This window comes from Thecamonas trahens (genome assembly GCF_000142905.1).
Source record: "Thecamonas trahens ATCC 50062 unplaced genomic scaffold supercont1.21, whole genome shotgun sequence".
NCBI classification, from domain to species: domain Eukaryota; order Apusomonadida; family Apusomonadidae; genus Thecamonas; species Thecamonas trahens.
The window spans coordinates 217,273-232,826 of record NW_013657659.1 but is presented as its reverse complement, the minus strand read 5'-3'; the positions used below and the strand labels follow the sequence as shown (position 1 = coordinate 232,826).

Genomic DNA, 15,554 nt, shown 5'->3' with positions numbered 1-15,554 from the left:
CAGCCCCGCCATGCCCACCAACCGGCCCGGCACCTTGCGCGTCAGGATGGGTCTTCTTGGCCAGCCTCAGGTATCTACGCCCTCCATCGGTGAGTGGCCCGTGTGAGCGGCATGGCACCACCTCCCCCTCCCCTCCCCCTCCCCTCCCCCCCCCGGCCCTGTTTCCCACCAGACATGGCGTACGCTGAGCGGATGTCTGCATCTGTCGAACTGCTCCGCATGCCCAGCAGCTTGTATGCCTTGTGCACATCCATGGTCCACCTCCCTGAAACAACCCGTCGTTGCGGACTTCGATGAGGTCTCGAAGCAGAGGAGGGTGAGCTAGTGAGCGAGTGGGGGAGGATCGAACGAATGGCCGAATGAATGGCCGAATGGCCGCACGAACAAACAGCCGAGCAAACAGCCGAGCAACGAACGAACAAACGGCCGAGCGGACGGCCGAGCGGACGGCCGAACGGACGGCCGAACAAACAAGGGCAGGCAGAGCCAAAACCCATCAATCGAACGAAACGAACAATTATTTGATGTCCGCCGCCCTTCCCTCTCTCCTCCCCTCCCCCCCCCCACGCCACGCCACCGACGAATACCCCACCTCACCCTCTCTCTTCCACCCCCCCTCACCCCCCCCCCCCCCCCCCCCCCCACCAATCCCCCATCAACACTCAAATATGTTCCGCATGGCAATGCGCTCGCTTGCACCGGCCCTCCCTGCTGTGGTGCGTGGTAGCCCCGCCCTCGCCCACCGCTGGCTGTGGCGGGCGGCCGTTGTGCAGGCACCGGCGGCTAGTGCGGCAGCCAAGGCGGCTGTTGACTTGGTGCTGGACGGCTCGCCGGGCGCTCCGCCTGCAGCACGTATGGTTGTGCCGCTCTCGTCTGGCCCAGTCTCTTTCCATCTCGGTGCAGGCGACACGGTGGCGTCGCTGGTCGACTCGCTCGTGGCCAACGACCCGAGCCTCTCCGTCGACGACGTTGTCCTCCGCTCGCCGTCGGGCGTCGCCCTTGCTGGCTCCACGCCCTGGGCCTCGGTCCTCCGCGAGTCGTCGGTCGCTGCTGGAGCCCCGCTCCAGCTCGAGCTCAGCGGTGAGGTCCACTCGCTCGTGCCGTCGTACGACGGAACCAAGGCCCGGCTCGGCGGCTCGCTCGACATCACTCAGCTGCTGAAGAAGGAGGACTTTGCCGCCGTGGCCAAGGCCCTCCGTCGCGACACCCGCTCCGCCATGCCCAAGCAGGAGTTTGTCGAACTGTGCGAAAAGTACGAGATCGACGAGCTCGAGGCCGAGTTCCTCGCCCGCTCGCTGGCTGGCTGCGGCTCCATCCTCTACTTTTACGACGAGCCGAACCTCGCCTCGACTCTTTTCATTAAGCCGAGGCGGGTCTTCAAGCAGCTCCATCGGACGCTCAACGTCATGACTCCGAACGAGATTGCCGCCGCAAACCCCAAGACCGAGCTCCTGGCCTCGATGGAGGCCGAGATCGAGCCGCTGACCGAGATTAAGTCCACCATCGAGTCCAAGTCTGCAGCCTCGGCCTCGCGCATGATGTTTCTTGGCTTTGCCGGCGTTGTTGCCCAACTTGGCATCATCACCCGCCTCACTTGGTGGGAGTTCTCCTGGGACATCATGGAGCCGGTCTCGTACGTCGTCATGATCGGCCAGGCCGTCCTCCTCTACGGCTTTTACAACGTCACCTCGGCCGACCCGGACTCGTACGAGGGCCTGCGCGGCTACTTTTACGACCGCAAGTACAAGGCACTCTGCCGCAAGCTCGACTTTGACCCCGACCACTACGACTCGCTCGTCGCCGCGTACGAGCGTCTGCAGTACGGCTCACCGCGGACCCGCGCCGAGGAGAAGGCCCGCGAGATGGCCGAAGACGTCGCCCGCCGCCTCCTTGCCGAGAACGGCATTGCCAGCGACTTTGACCACGACGTTGCCGACGAGCCCAAGCCGACTCCTGCCGCATAAAATACCCAACCCCGCCTCGCTCTCGCTCTGCTTTACCGCCCCGCCGACCGCCGCGAGTTGAGCCACCCATTGTCCGAGCTCTCGGCCGCAATCCGCGACTGCGACTTGAGCCGCTGCAGCTCGAGGCCGAGATTGTAGAACGCAGTGGTGATGAGCTGGTTCTCGCGGGCAAACACCACCTTGCTCTCGTGGAACTGCGTCTTGTAGAACGTGACCTCCTTGGTCTTGTCCGCCAGCTGCGCCTGCAGCGAGGCGACCGTGGTCTGCAGCGCGGCCGCGGCCTCCGACCCAAGCGCCCCGGCCCCGGAAACAGCTGCGGTCTGGGCGTCGCGGACCACGCCCTGTAGCTGCTCGACTTGCGCCGCCGACGCTGTCAGCTTGTCTTGCAGCGCCTCGTTACGCACGTCCGCCGCCGCAAGCTCCGCCTTGGCGCCAGCAATCTCCAGCTCGAGCGCGTGGGCCTTCTGTGTCAGCGCCGTCACCTGATCCCGCAGCATCGCGGCCTCCTGCGACGAGCCGGCCGACGCCGACGTGGTGTGCTCGAGGAGCTCGATCTTGCCCTGCAGCGTGGCGTTGGCTGCTGCCAGCTCGGCAAGCTCGGCGTCCTTGGCCGCCACCTTTTCCTTGGCCGCCACCATCTCCTCGGTCACCGCCGACTTGGCCTTGTGAACCTCGTTGAGGTCGGCGCCGAGGCTCTTGACCTCGGCCGTCGCCTCGGCCGCGCTCGCCTCGGCCGCCGCCAGCGATTCCTGCAGCTCGCTGACTTGGCCCTCCAGCCGCGCCACATCGGCCTCGGCGGCCTCAAGCTCGGTCTTGTAGTCGTCCAGCTGCGCCGCCGCCGCCGACCGCTCCATGGCCAGCGCGGCCTCCATCTCTTCGCGCGCCTGGGCCTGCAGCTTCTCCAGCGCCTCAGCAGAGTCGGCACCGACCAACGAGAGCTTCGACTCGAGCGAGACGTTCTCCTGTTGGACCCGCTCCAGCGCCTCCTTGGTCGTCGCCAGCTCGCGCCGGAGCTCGGCGGCGTCCTTGGTCGCGGTCGCCAGCTCGGCCTCGCGCGACTCGAGCGCCCGCTCGGCCTTGGCCAGCGACTCGAGCGCCATCCGCGCCTTACCAGCCTCGAGCTCAGAGCCCAGCGAGGCCGACGACGACGCCGCGAGCTTGCCCTCGAGCTCCTCGATGGTGTCTTCGTGGGCATGGATCGTCTTGGTCGCCACAGTCAGCTGCTCCTGAAGCGAGTCACGTGAGAGCTGCACCCGCTCGAGAACCTCCTGCACCGACGCCAGCGCCGAGCTGCTGTCACCGCTGCTCCCGCCCGCCGCTGCCGCCTTGAGCATCCGGTTCTCCTCCTCGGCCTTGCGCAGCTTGTTCTGCAGGTCAGCCGTGAAAAGGTCCGACGAGACGCCCGCGCTGACCAGCTCGCCGTCGCCGTCACCGTCGCCAACCGCGCTTCCGCCCGCTACCACCTGGGCTCGCAGCAGCTCGTTGGCCTGCGCCGCCTCCTTCACCGCCTCCTTGGCTTTGGCAAGCTTGGCCTCCAGCCGCTCATTCTCGAGCTCGAGCGCGTGGACACGCGCCTCGCCGGCAGTCACCTGCTCGCGATAGTCGGCAATCTGCGACTCGAGGTGAGTCGCCCGCGCCGCCCGCGCATTGGCCTCACCCAGCTTCTCCACGTTGCGGTCGTTCTCCTGTTGCATATCCGCCATCTGCTTCTTGAGATCGCCCAGCGCCGTGATTCGCTCCTTGTACTTGGCCAGCTGCCGCTCAAGCTTGTCAGCCTTAAGCGAGCTCGACCGCAGCGCGTCGGACTCGTCCTTCAGCTCGTGGTACGCCTCCTCGATCTCACGAAGGCTTGCCACCTTGGCCTTGAGCGCCTCGACTTCGGCGCTCTTCTCGCGCGCAACGGCCTCGGCCTTGTCAGCCTTCTCGTCTGCCGCCAGAATCTGCGCCTGCGCCCGCGCCGCCTCAGCCTTGAGCGACTCTTGCGCGGCCGTGCTCGTCGACTTGACCTGCGCCTGGAGGCCCTCGATTGTGGCCTGAAGCGATGCCGCCTGCTCCGTCGCACGCTCCTTGAACAGCGCCAGCTCTTCCGCCTCCTTCCGTGCCTGCACCGCCTTGAGCTGCGCAGACTCTGTCTCGCGGCTTGCCCGGCTGAGCGCGTCCTTGAGGTCGGCAACCTCGTTTTCGAGTGTGAACACCCGCCGCGCCTCGGCCTCGCTCACCGCGCCACCCTCAACGCCCGCTGCCGGGGCCGCTGCCGCCGGAGCCGCTGCCGCCGAGCTCGCACTGCCGCCTGCGCCCGACAGCCGCCGCGACTGCTCCAGAATCCTCTTGATGACGTTCATCAGCATGACTTGCGACTCTTTGGGCATGCCCATGATGCCGGCAATGTACGATTGCTTGTTCTCCACTTGAACGGCCAGCCCGAGGACCAGCTCCAGCAGCGCCACCGTAGCTGCTTCATCCTCGCCGCGCGCCACAGCCTCGGCTGACACCGCCTCGATGACGCCAGACATGTTGATGTTGAGCAGCTCACGGTATGCCACGTCCAGCGTCGCCAGCAGCTTGCGCACATTGCCTTCAGCCATTACCCAGTTGCTCTCGTTGATGCTCGCATCCACTGTCGTCGACGAGAAATGGCTCGGCGCAATCGTGCACAGAACCGCATTGATCACCACACCCGCCGCCAGCTCTTGCACCCCCTCGACCGGGTTCGGCAGCGGGAACGTGTTGAGCTACCCCCCCTCGCCATGCGACCCGTCCACCCAGCCCGCCCAGCCCCCCCCCCAGCCCGCAATCCAGGGGTGGTTTAACCCCAAAAACGGGGGAAGTACAGGGGGGTCACACCCGCCGACGTCACTTCGCCTCGACCCCCCCCCCCCCCCCCCTTCCACACCCCCTCACATACATGCATAGAGCCCAACTCCCATAGTTATGCAAGACACAGACCCGCTTGGCTATCCTTCCTCCCTTCATAGACGTACCCAGTTGATGAGCGCATCGGCTTCAGACATGGCTGCGTTTCACCCGAGTCACGTGTGGCTGTGGCTGGAGGGGTGGCCGGGTGGCAGTGTGGCTGGTGGCCTGAGGCGCACCGGCCTGGTGAGGCTCTCGACGGGATTTACGATATCGCAGTCTCGTGTCGAGCTTACGGAGTGGTATTGGTGAGATGGACAAACACGTCCTCCAACGACGTGTGCTGGACGGACCAATCGACAACAAGGTTGTCGTCTACGCCCTCGAGAGTGTCGAACAGCTGCGCAAGTTCGGCAGGCGCCACGTTGCGCGGGAGGGCAAAGATGAGCTCGGTGCCGTCGGCCGAGGCCAGTCGGGCAGCAGGTAGCTGGGTCGTCACATGGGTCACAATAGCGCCAAGGGTCGCGGTCGACCCGTCGCAGGCTTCTAGGACCAGATTGTAGCCAGCCGAGTACTTGGCCTTGAGGTGGGCCGAAGAACCGATGCAGGTGAGGCCGCCGTCGACGAGGATGCCGATCTTATCGCCGAGCATGTCGGCCTCCTCCATGGAGTGTGTGGCAAGGACCATGACCCGGCCCGCCTTATGCTTCTGGAGCAGGGCCCACACCGCGCGGCGCGACATGGCGTCGAGGCCGACGGTCGGCTCGTCGAGGACCACCACACGCGGCGAGCCGACGAGCGCGACTGCGAGCGAGGCCTTGCGCCGCGTTCCACCAGAGAGGGTGACAAGCGGCTTGTCGGCCTCACCGGTCAGCCGCAGCTGATCGAGGATCGACGCCACGTCGCGCTCAAGCTGTGCGCCGGTCCCCCCCTTGATGGCGCCAAAGAGGGCGACAACCTCGCGCGAGCTCAGTTGCGGCCAGAGCGAGTCGGTTTGCGGACAGAATCCGAGGAGCGCACGGATGTGGTGGGTGTTTCGCGAGAGCGCGTGGCCATATACCTCGGCATCACCCGACGACGGCGTCGCCATGCCGGTCAGCACGTTGAGAAGCGTAGTTTTGCCGGCGCCGTTCTTGCCGAGCATGCAGAGCATGGTGCCCTCCTCGACGCCAAACGAAACGTCGCGCAGCGCTGCCTTTGGCCCGTAGCTCTTGCACATCTTGTAGACTTTGAATGGGAGAACAGGCTCGCCGGTGGCCGGCCCCATTCCGCCATGGTCGAGGACCAGCAGCGATGAGACCTCGGCTTCGAGGTCCGGATCCGGCCCGGTGCCCTCGCCGCCCGACGTGGCGTCGCCCGAGCTTGGGCGCGGCGACGACGACTTGGCCGGCGAGGTGGCGGCGTACATGCCGAGCACCTTGGCCTCTGGCACGGTCTCGGGCGGCGGCGGGAGGTAGTACGACGGTCGGCAGCAGAAGAGAGCATCGCGGAGTCGGATCCACGAGTCGACAAACCAGGTGAAGAGACAGAGGCCAACCGCCATTGCCGCCAGGACTCCCAACGAGAGCGACGGCGCCCACACATTGAGACCGACCGACGGTCCGTACTGCGGTGCCTGCGAGACGTCGCGCCACGCAAAGCTCGGCGTCGCGTCGCGATCGGTCGCATACTGCGCAGAGCAGCCAGAGTTGATGTCGGTCCCGATCTTGACCAGCTGGAACGGCGGAAAGAAGAGCAGAGCCCAGAGCGCGGGCGAGCCCGAGCCGGCCCACAGCATGTACAGGTCAATTGAGCAGAGGAGCTGGACAAGAACAAGGCCCGAAATGGAGAGCGCCACCGCGAGGCCGACTGCCACCGCCACCGAGCTGACCAGGACCGAGAGCGCCGCGCCGAGCGCGACCATGACGGTGAAAACTCGGCCGCAACCACAAACATGAGGCCCGGGCCGGAGCAGGTAAAGAGCCGAAAGCCGGCAAGCTGGCCGGTTCCAGCCACCACGCCAGCCGCGGTCACGGCGCCGGCTTCGAACACCAGCCCCCAGGTGAGCCAGTAGACCCAGTTGTGCAGGCCGTGGATGTACATCATCGCTCGCGATCCGCTCGCCTTTTCACCGACAAGCACGACCAAGACCACCGAGGCCACAAGCGCCCCGGCCAGGTAAATGCCGCACATGAGGGCTAGAAAGACCGACGCCGCAGTCTCGTCGCGGCTGGGCGGGACCGTCAGCGGCCGCACGCTCAGCTCCAGCGCGAGCCGCCCATCCGCAGACATCGGCCTCCCGAGCATGTTGGCGCTTGCTGCGCTTACATTGAGCGCTGCTGCCATGACCGCTGCCATGGCCTGGACCCGCATCCGCGGCACCGTACCTGCGCACCGCACATCGACCAGTCCGCTTGCTGCAAAGCACCCAGCAGCCTCGCTCTCCAGCGACGCGTTGTACCACACCACATACTGTAGATCTGGGAGGGCCTCGGGCACAAACTCGATGGCCAGCGAAGTAGTGTTGGGATTTCCGAGCACAAAGCTCTCCATCTCGCCGCGTGTCTCAAAGGCGCGGACAGTGCTCGCCGGCAGCGCGCTCGCCCGAGCAATCTCTTCGGCGAGTGCAACAAAGACAGGATGCTTACCAGGCGTATACGCCAGTGAGAGGCAGCTTGGCTGCGGAGTACAGAGCGGGATGGGGCCAAGATCAAACGCGTCGCGACTTCCCGATGGCGCCGCTCCCTCTGACGACGACCCAATCGACTGAGCCACGGCCACCACCAGGACACACACCAGCGGCACCAGCACCGTCGTCGCCACAGCAGCCTTCCATGACTTTGACTATCCCATCCCCTCCCCATATCAACCCAGGCAGCGCTCTGTGAGTCCCATCCTGTTGCTCTCGAGCAGTTGCGTGGCCACAGGCCGGGTGCGGTGCGCAGGAGGATCATGCCCGTCAGCCTCTCGCGCCCATGCCCTTCCAACCCCGCCACCGTGCACGTACCATAAGTCGTAGGTTCTTCCACAAGTGGGCCTGAAACTGGACCCAGCCCACGCCCATCCTTCAGCGGATGGCTCGTGAGAAGTGGTGGCAGGCGTGGGCGTGTAGTACTCGTCCGTGACCTTGTCCTCGTTCCGTGGTGGCGGGGTTGAGTCACACGGTTGGCAGAGGTGCGCGCACGTGACCGGATTTTTGCCTCGTGGCGGCTGTCAAAGATGAGAGGAGGCGGGGGGGGGGGGGGGGGCTCTGCGGCTCAAGCTGGCCACAGCTGATGTTGGTGGTTGATGCCAGGTTTGATACCAGCGAGTACCTCTTGCATTGTACTGCGGTCTATCACCTATGTCCACGGCTGTAATCAAAGGTTGGGACGGTGGCTACGCCTCGATCTCACCAGAGAGGAACTTTCCGGCAAGGTCGACCGACTCGGTGGTGCCGATGTAGAGCGGCGAGCGCATGTGTGGGCCGGTGGGGATAATGTCGAGGATGTCGACCTCACCATCGGTGGCACGGCCGCCGGCCTCTTCGGAGAGGAGGGCCAGCGGAGCGCACTCGTACATGACGCGGAGCTTGCCGCGGGCGTTCTTGGAGTCGGCCGGGTACATGTAGAGGCCACCGTAGATGAGGTTGCGATGAAAGTCGGCCACAAACGAGCCGATGTAGCGGGCAGAGATGGGGCGGTTGGTCTCCTTGTCGACGGCCTTGCAGTAGTCGACAAAGTTTTTGACACCCGAGTCCCACTTGGCGTAGTTGCCCTCGTTGACAGAGTAGTGCTTGAACTTGTCGGGGTAGGTCATGAACTCGCGCGAGAGCACAAACTCGCCAAGCGCCGGATCGAGGGTAAACTCGTGGACGCCCGAGCCAGCGCCGACGGTGAGGACAAAGACGACCGACGAGCCGTAGAGCACGTAGCCCGAGGCAATCATGTCACGCCCGCGCTGCAGGCAGTCGACATCCGGGTCACACGCCGTCCCGCGCTCGGTCTTGCGCTCCCAGATGCCAAAGATGGTGCCGACGCCCACGTTGACGTCGACGTTCGACGAGCCGTCGAGCGGATCGGTGGCCACCACAAACTTGGCAGTCTTGGACTCGGGGTCGGCAAAGGTGAGTGCCTCCTCCTCCTCGGAGATGTACGCCAGAACGTACTTGGTCGACATCAGCCGCTGCTTCATCAGATAGTTGGACTGCACATCGAGCTTGGCCTGCACGTCACCGGTCGAGTTCTCAGCCTCGACCTTGCCGAGGATGTCGGCAATGCCGGCACGCTTGATCTTGGACGCAATGAGCTTGCATGCCACCGCGATCTCCATCAGCACCACAGACAGCGCTCCCGTCGCGTTGGGCACACGCCGCTCCATCGCCGCAATGAACTGGTTGACTGTATATCATTGTGTGAGTCAACCGACAATAACACCCCCCCCCTTCCCCCTTCCCCCCACCCTACCGTCCCTGCCCTCCCTCTTGCCCCGGCACCTCGCTCACCCGCTAACACCAACGATCCCATCCCTCCCGCTCTCTCCGCTCTCCCCTCCCCCTCCCCCCTCCCCTCCCTCCCCCCCTTCTGAACAACATACTGGTGGTACCCACCCGGAAGTCGGTGACAAGCTCTTCAATGTTGGCAGCCATGTTGTGGTATGAAATGAGTATGGGAGTGAGGTGGCCCCGGGAGAGGCAAGTCAAGACCAGGGTGTAGGCCACCTTTGGGTATTCGGTTTGGTGGCTGTTGGCATGCCACGTTGTTGGCACACCAAGGGAACAATGGTGTTGGGTGTGTGGACTGTGGTCCGCACCCCCCCCCCCCACACCCCCCCCACCACACCCTCACACACACACACACCCTCACACACCCACCCTCACACACTTCTTTCCCTTTCTACTCCCCCCCCCCCCATCATCTGGCTGTAATGGCAGTACTGGTGGCCACGCATGTCCTGAATGCTACACATGCCCCATCAGTCCTCGTCCTAGCCCTCCTCCTCTTGTCCCACTGCCTGCTCACTCTCGGCCACTGGTGCGCTGGTACGCACATCGCCCGTACTCCCCCTACCCCCCTACCCCCCCCTACCCCTACCCCAACTCACTCTGATGCTGACGCAACAATCATCTATGGCAGGCGAGACAATGGCGAGCAAGCAGACCCATGCCTTTGTCATCCGATCACTGGTGAACACGTTTGGCGTGGTGGTCTCGGGCACGGTGGCGCTGCTCACCTTTGATCCGTTTCTTGTTCTCCCACTTCTTGTCCTCATTGTGGGAGTGATGCTTGTGTTTGAGCTGGCGGCGCTGTGGCCATCGTCGCCAGTGGCCACCCTTGCTGCCGAGCAGCCACACTATTACGCTACCTGGCGCATGCAATGGTTGCCGTGGCGGATGGCCGAGTACTCGGGCCTCTTCCTCTCACTCTTTACTCTGCAGCGCATCCTCGAGGCCGTGCTGGTTGTAGTTGCCGGCGCCGGCTGCATCATGCTCGCTTTGTCAGCAACGACCGCCGATCTGCCCGATGTGCGAAACAGGGTGAGTGACGAGCCGACCATGGCCTGGCCGCTGCTGGTCGTCGTGGTCCTCGTCGCGAGCCACATGGTGTTCGGCATGGCGTGGTGGATCATTGATCCGACAAGCGACGCCCCGCAGTCTGGCTTTTACGCCCTTCGCTCTGCCCGCTCGCTCCTGCTTGCGGTCCCGGCCGTCCTCGGCATCACGGTTGGTGCCGGCGAGTACTATGGGTTGGTCGCTGCTTTGGCCTTTGGCCTCCCGTGGCTTGCTCGTGAACTGCACGCGGTGGTATGGGCTCGATCGGCGAGCGCCAACGCCCGCGATGTGGTCCGCACCCGCTACGCACCCGAGCTTGCGCAGCCGCTGCCTGCCGTTCGATGGGGTTCCCGCTACCTTGTGGCACAGACCCACGACGACGAGAGCGACTCGTACGAGACCGCCACACTCACTGTCAACGAGTACTCGGGCTCGTCAAGCTCGAACTCGCTCTCGATCTCGGTGTCGCCAACCAAGTTTGAGGCCCTAGCCACGCCGCTCAACCGCCGCGCTGCCATGTTGGCCGCCCGCCTCGAGACAACTACTCGGACGTATGCGGTTGTGGACTCGCTTGTGGACGCCGGCTACATCGCGAGGGACGAAACTGATGACGAGCTTGATGCGCGGTTTGCGCTGTCATCGCTTCCGTCTCCGACGGGCTCGGGCGCATCCTGCTCGTCAGTGTCGACACTGAGCGGTTCAGAGCAGCACGCTGAGCCGTCCGACCGTGGCCGAGACACCCACGCGCCGACCCATCGTGGCCTGGCGTTCTGGAGTCGATGGCAGAGCCGAGGCCAGCAAGTGCTTGGTGTCGCGGTCCATGTTGCCACGCTTGCCGTCGCGGTTGGGCTTGGCGCCACCGGAGTTCTCCTTCTGCAGAGCAGCGACCGCCCGGGCGTCCTCAAGCAGGCGTATGCAGGGGCGCCGATGGTTGCGGTTGCGGTTCTCCTCCTCCTCATTCAGGGCGTGCTGGCTTGCTGGCGGAGCCGAGCTCGATTTGTGGTCTCGGCGCCGCTTCGGTTTGTGCTCTTGCGCATGTCAGCTATTCCACTCTTGGCGCCGTGGTCGCTAGCCGCTGTTGCGCTGGCAGGTCACCCGCTGGCGGCCGCGATCCTGGCGTCGCTGATGGCAGTGACGCTCTGCGGCTTTGAGCTCACTGCGTGGCTCCCGCTCTCGCCGCTCCCAGCCAAGCTGTCGTACACGCGGCTGCGCCAGCTCGGGCGTCGGATCCGCCTCCCGACGCTGCCGTGGGAGACTGCGCTGTGGGGTGTGTGGCCCGTCGTTACGCATGCAGCGTTTGTCACGGCTGGCATCGGGACACTGGCAACTGCGGTTGTTGCTGCGCTTGACGCCACGCTCTCGGACAAGACCGGGCGCGACCGCGAGACGCGTAACTTTGACGACACTTTGTGGATGTGGCTGGCCCCGATGGGCGTTGTTGGCTATCTGACCGCCTTTACTCTCCATAGTCGCTCGTGCGACGCTGCCGAGTCGGCTGCGCAGCCGAGGCGGTTTGCCAAGTACGAGGCGGTGGTGCGGAAGCGCAAAGCGCGGTCGGTCGCTCTGTTTAGGCGTAGCATGACCGCACTGTCCGATCCGACGGTGCTGGAGGCTCCAGGCCGGCACTTGCTGTCATCGTCGCAGTCGTCATCGTCGGCATCGCCATCGTCGTCCGAGTACGAGAGCGACTCGTCCGAGGAGTGGGCGGCTCGTGACGGGCGGGACACAGAGATGGCACTCGATGCCGGTGCACTGCCGTCGTTCCGGTCGTCCGATACGGACTCTGACCACGAGTCGACGGTGGTCGATTTGGCAGAGCGAGTGCGCGAGCGGCGGCTGGCCGGGGTGGCGTACCCATCACCGGCGCAGCGGTCGGGCCGCAAGGGACCGCCGGCCGACGTGGCGCTGCTCTTGCTCGGGGTGGTTTTTCTGGTATCAATGTCTGGTTCCTGTTTGGCCTGCTGGGGCTGATGGGTGCAGTGGAGAACTCGCCGCTGGCGGACAACATGGTGCTGGAACACGTGGTGCTGGCGACAAGCTTTGCGCTGGGCGCCATGGGTGTTCTACTTGGCGCCGTCATGCTGGTGGTGGCGGCGGCAAGCAGCGAAGCAGCGCCAAGCATGGTGCTGCGCGGTCTGGCGACCGGGCTCACCGGTCTGGGACTTGTGGCGGCTTTGGCGGCGCTCCGTATCCGCAACAAGGCCGAGTTTCAGCGAAAGTTTGGGCCGAGCGAGCTGGTCCACATTCCGGTGAGCAACGGGCTGCTTGAGGACTCCAAGGTGGTGGTCTGCGCGGCGGTGGCCGGTGTGTACCGGACAGCGCTGAGCAATCTGCTTGCGAGCGCGGCCGGGCATGCGGCGCGTGATTGGAAGCACGCGCTACGAATTCGGCTGCGGATGCTGCCGTCGTGTGTGCTGGTGGCTGGGATGACGTCTGCGCTTGTGGTGGTCCCTGTCTGGCTCCACTGGCTCATTGAGCAGCACGATACCGGGCGAGGCGTCTTTGGGCTCACGGCGTGGCGCGGCGTCGGGTACAGCTTGGTGGTGACGGGCGGACTCGGCGGATGCATTGTGCACCTTATTGCCATCTCACTATACGGGTATGGGCCGCTGGTGGCCGCCTTTGTCTCGACGTCGACATCGCTGGCTGAGGTACGGTACCTTGCGCTGAGTGCCTTGCTCATTGCTGGATGGCAGGTGGCGATGACTGGAGCCGCATGGCGGTCGCTGGAGAGCGTGAACTTGCACGAAGCCGCACCGTGGCTGAGCGTGGTCCTGTGGGCTATTGTGGGCGTGTGTGGATGTCTGAGCGGGACGCGCGCGTTTGCGCTGCTGCAGTTTGCAGACCGGCGGAAGCGGCTGTTCCAGGTGGCGTCTGCTCAAGGGTACATCAACAACGACTTTGCTGTGGTATTCTATAACGGCGGCGAGGCATCTTCACGAACCAAGATCAGCAACGTGCTGCTCGCGGACGAGTCGCGGGTTCACTACTCGGCGCCGTCGCAAAGTGTGGCGGGCAACCAGGACGTGGTCTTTGAGCACTGCGGGTACAAAACCAACGGGTTTGTGCTGGAGAAGCTTGTAGTGCGGGTGCCCAAGGTGGCGGCGTATCCGTTGCGGTACGGCATGGTCTGGGTTCACGACGAGCTCGATGCGGCCAAGCTCGCGAGCTACACGCGCAAGTACGATTCGATGACGCTCGACGAGTTCTGCAGGCTCAAGCGGCGTGGGGTGTCGACCGAGCCGATCCTGTTCTTTGAAGTGGGCAACGGGTCGAGCGAAGTCATCGACATTGGCATGCCCGCGGCAGGCAAGTACGTCCACATCAAGTTTCTTGGCTCGCGAGTGGGGACGATTGCGCCGACGACCGAGCTGTTGAGCGGGCGAAAGCAGGCCAAGGCCAAGGCCAAGGCGCTGGTCAAGGCGGCGCGCAAGGCGCGGGCAGTGGTTGCGCCGCGGGTGGATGTCGAGTTCATTGGCCTTGTTGGCTACAATAAGTATCTGTACGACGTCGAGGCGCGGCGGTGCGGATGCGGGTACGCGCTGCGGTAAGACCTACCACGCGCGGAGCGACGAGTTGTTGCGGCGGGTGAGCCAGCGGTCGAGCTCCTCCCAGAACGCGTTGGCAATGGCGCGGTCGCGGTGGCGGACCACCTTGGAGATGCGCATGACATGGACGTTCCACTTCTTGACGTTGGCCGGAATGGACTCGTCGTCAAACTGCAGGTGGAAGCCGCGGACATGGGCGAGAATGTCGACGGGGTCGTTCCACGGCCAGCCCTTAAACTGCCACTTGGGACCTGCGACAAAGACGGCGACAACGCGGGTCCACTCGTCGCTGGTCAGCTTGTTGGGGTCGTCCTCGACGCGGTACGGCACACGCTCGTCGCCGCGCTGGCGGACGACAACGGTTTTGGGGTTGCGGCGGCCGCCGGCGGCGCGCTTCTCTTCGGCGGTCACAAACGAGTGACGCTCCAGAAAGTCGCGAACGTTGTACAGGTTAATGAGCGTCGACGCGCCTCCAGGAACAAGGATGATAGGCTTTCCCTTGGGTGCGTGCTTGGGGAGGGCGGCGGACGAATTGGAGCGCGAGGCCGGCTTGGGCGCCGACGGCGCGGCGGGCGCCGGTGCCGGCGCCGAGCCAAAGCCAGGCAGGTACGACGCCGACGTGTTGATGCCAAAGTCGCCGGCAGCAATGCCGGCGGCCTCGAGCGCCTTCTTCTCGTCGACGTTGTACCGCGAGTAACCGGCGTCCTTCTCGGCCTTGGCGGCTTCGGCGGCTGCCTTCTCGGCGTTGAGCGTGTCGTCAAGAACCTTAAGCACCCGTGAGAATGGGAGGCCCGAGGCGCACTGCAGGACCGACTTGCGGGTGTGCATGTGGCGCTCCTTGCGCTGGACAAGCCGCAGCACCTCGTCGTCGCTCATGCCAGCCACCATGTCGGCATGCAGGTCGCTCGAAGCCCGGTCGCCCACGCCGCTCGCGCCAGCCAGCGTCTTCTGGCGCTTGGCCGGCGTGCCCTCTGAGGCGGCGTCGTTACCACCAGGGCCGGCACTTGCGAGCCCAGTCGTGGCGCCTCCGGCCACCATGTCCGAGTGCGAGCGCTTGGCTGGTGCTGGCTCGGCGGCCGGGGCGGCAGTGGCGGCATCAGTGGCAGGTGCACCCCCCGCCAGCGAGAGCGGCACCACGTCGCCAGCCGGGTCAATACCGTCCGCAAAGAGCATGGCGCGGACGTGCTTGGCCTGCAGAAAGTCGAGGAGACCGTCCTGGGCGAGGCCGCGCTTGGCGGTGACAGCGTAAAAGTCGCTGGTCACCGACGACGACGACGACTCGGAGCCGAGCTCGGAAGCCAGAATCCAGAACTGAATGAGCGGAAAGGCAACCGACTTGGTCTTGTACACCATGCCCACGGGCGTGTCGTACGCCGCCGTGTGCGACGGGCCGTCTTTTGGCGAGAACTCCAGCTCGCGGGCCTCGCGCTTGTCGTCCACCGCCACCCGCCCATGGGTGTACTCGTGCAGCAGCACCAGGTAGTCGGGCTCCTGGCTCATATGTGGTGTGTGTGGTGGGGGGGGGAAGAGTGGGGGAGGTGGGAAGTGGGGGGGGGGTGGGGTGGGGTGGAAGGTTGGGGTGGGGTGGGGTGGGTTTCGGTATGGTAGTGGGCTGGAGCGGGGAGGGAGGGAAAGGAGGGGCGGGATCGGAGGCGACTCGGACAACTCGACAGTCGGCGG

At 65.0% G+C, this 15,554-nt stretch overlaps 6 protein-coding genes across 6 annotated transcripts; 2 read left to right on the top strand and 4 right to left on the bottom strand.

The window, feature by feature from the left end:
• Positions 1 to 46: 46 nt before the first annotated feature.
• Positions 47 to 1,980, top strand: AMSG_05079 (uncharacterized protein; the record flags this gene model as incomplete). The annotated part of the gene is made up of 2 exons (XM_013902684.1): positions 47 to 70; positions 774 to 1,980. 2 exons carry the CDS (start codon positions 47 to 49, stop codon positions 1,962 to 1,964), a joined length of 1,215 nt encoding a protein of 404 aa, XP_013758138.1. The 3' UTR covers positions 1,965 to 1,980.
• AMSG_05078 (uncharacterized protein) lies at positions 1,981 to 4,975 on the bottom strand (the record flags this gene model as incomplete). Its single annotated transcript, XM_013902683.1, has 2 exons — positions 1,981 to 4,696; positions 4,946 to 4,975. The coding sequence occupies 2 exons, from the start codon at positions 4,973 to 4,975 to the stop codon at positions 1,997 to 1,999; spliced, it is 2,730 nt and encodes a 909-aa protein (XP_013758137.1). The 3' UTR covers positions 1,981 to 1,996.
• An 89-nt stretch (positions 4,976 to 5,064) lies between these two features.
• AMSG_05077 (uncharacterized protein) lies at positions 5,065 to 7,954 on the bottom strand. The gene is made up of 2 exons (XM_013902682.1): positions 7,804 to 7,954; positions 5,065 to 7,640 (listed from the first exon to the last, which is right to left on the bottom strand). Exons 1-2 carry the CDS (start codon positions 7,858 to 7,860, stop codon positions 5,913 to 5,915), a joined length of 1,785 nt encoding a protein of 594 aa, XP_013758136.1. The 5' UTR covers positions 7,861 to 7,954; the 3' UTR covers positions 5,065 to 5,912.
• Positions 7,955 to 8,042: 88 nt separating this feature from the next.
• Positions 8,043 to 9,447, bottom strand: AMSG_05076 (fructose-1,6-bisphosphatase). The gene is made up of 2 exons (XM_013902681.1): positions 9,372 to 9,447; positions 8,043 to 9,175 (listed from the first exon to the last, which is right to left on the bottom strand). Exons 1-2 carry the CDS (start codon positions 9,421 to 9,423, stop codon positions 8,175 to 8,177), a joined length of 1,053 nt encoding a protein of 350 aa, XP_013758135.1. The 5' UTR covers positions 9,424 to 9,447; the 3' UTR covers positions 8,043 to 8,174.
• A 456-nt stretch (positions 9,448 to 9,903) lies between these two features.
• AMSG_05075 (uncharacterized protein) lies at positions 9,904 to 14,247 on the top strand (the record flags this gene model as incomplete). Its single annotated transcript, XM_013902680.1, has 2 exons — positions 9,904 to 12,271; positions 12,307 to 14,247. 2 exons carry the CDS (start codon positions 9,904 to 9,906, stop codon positions 13,875 to 13,877), a joined length of 3,939 nt encoding a protein of 1,312 aa, XP_013758134.1. The 3' UTR covers positions 13,878 to 14,247.
• On the bottom strand, positions 14,107 to 15,374 carry AMSG_05074 (RNA pol II accessory factor; the record flags this gene model as incomplete). The annotated part of the gene is made up of 2 exons (XM_013902679.1): positions 14,107 to 14,125; positions 14,158 to 15,374. 2 exons carry the CDS (start codon positions 15,372 to 15,374, stop codon positions 14,107 to 14,109), a joined length of 1,236 nt encoding a protein of 411 aa, XP_013758133.1.
• Between the last annotated feature and the right edge of the window lie 180 nt (positions 15,375 to 15,554).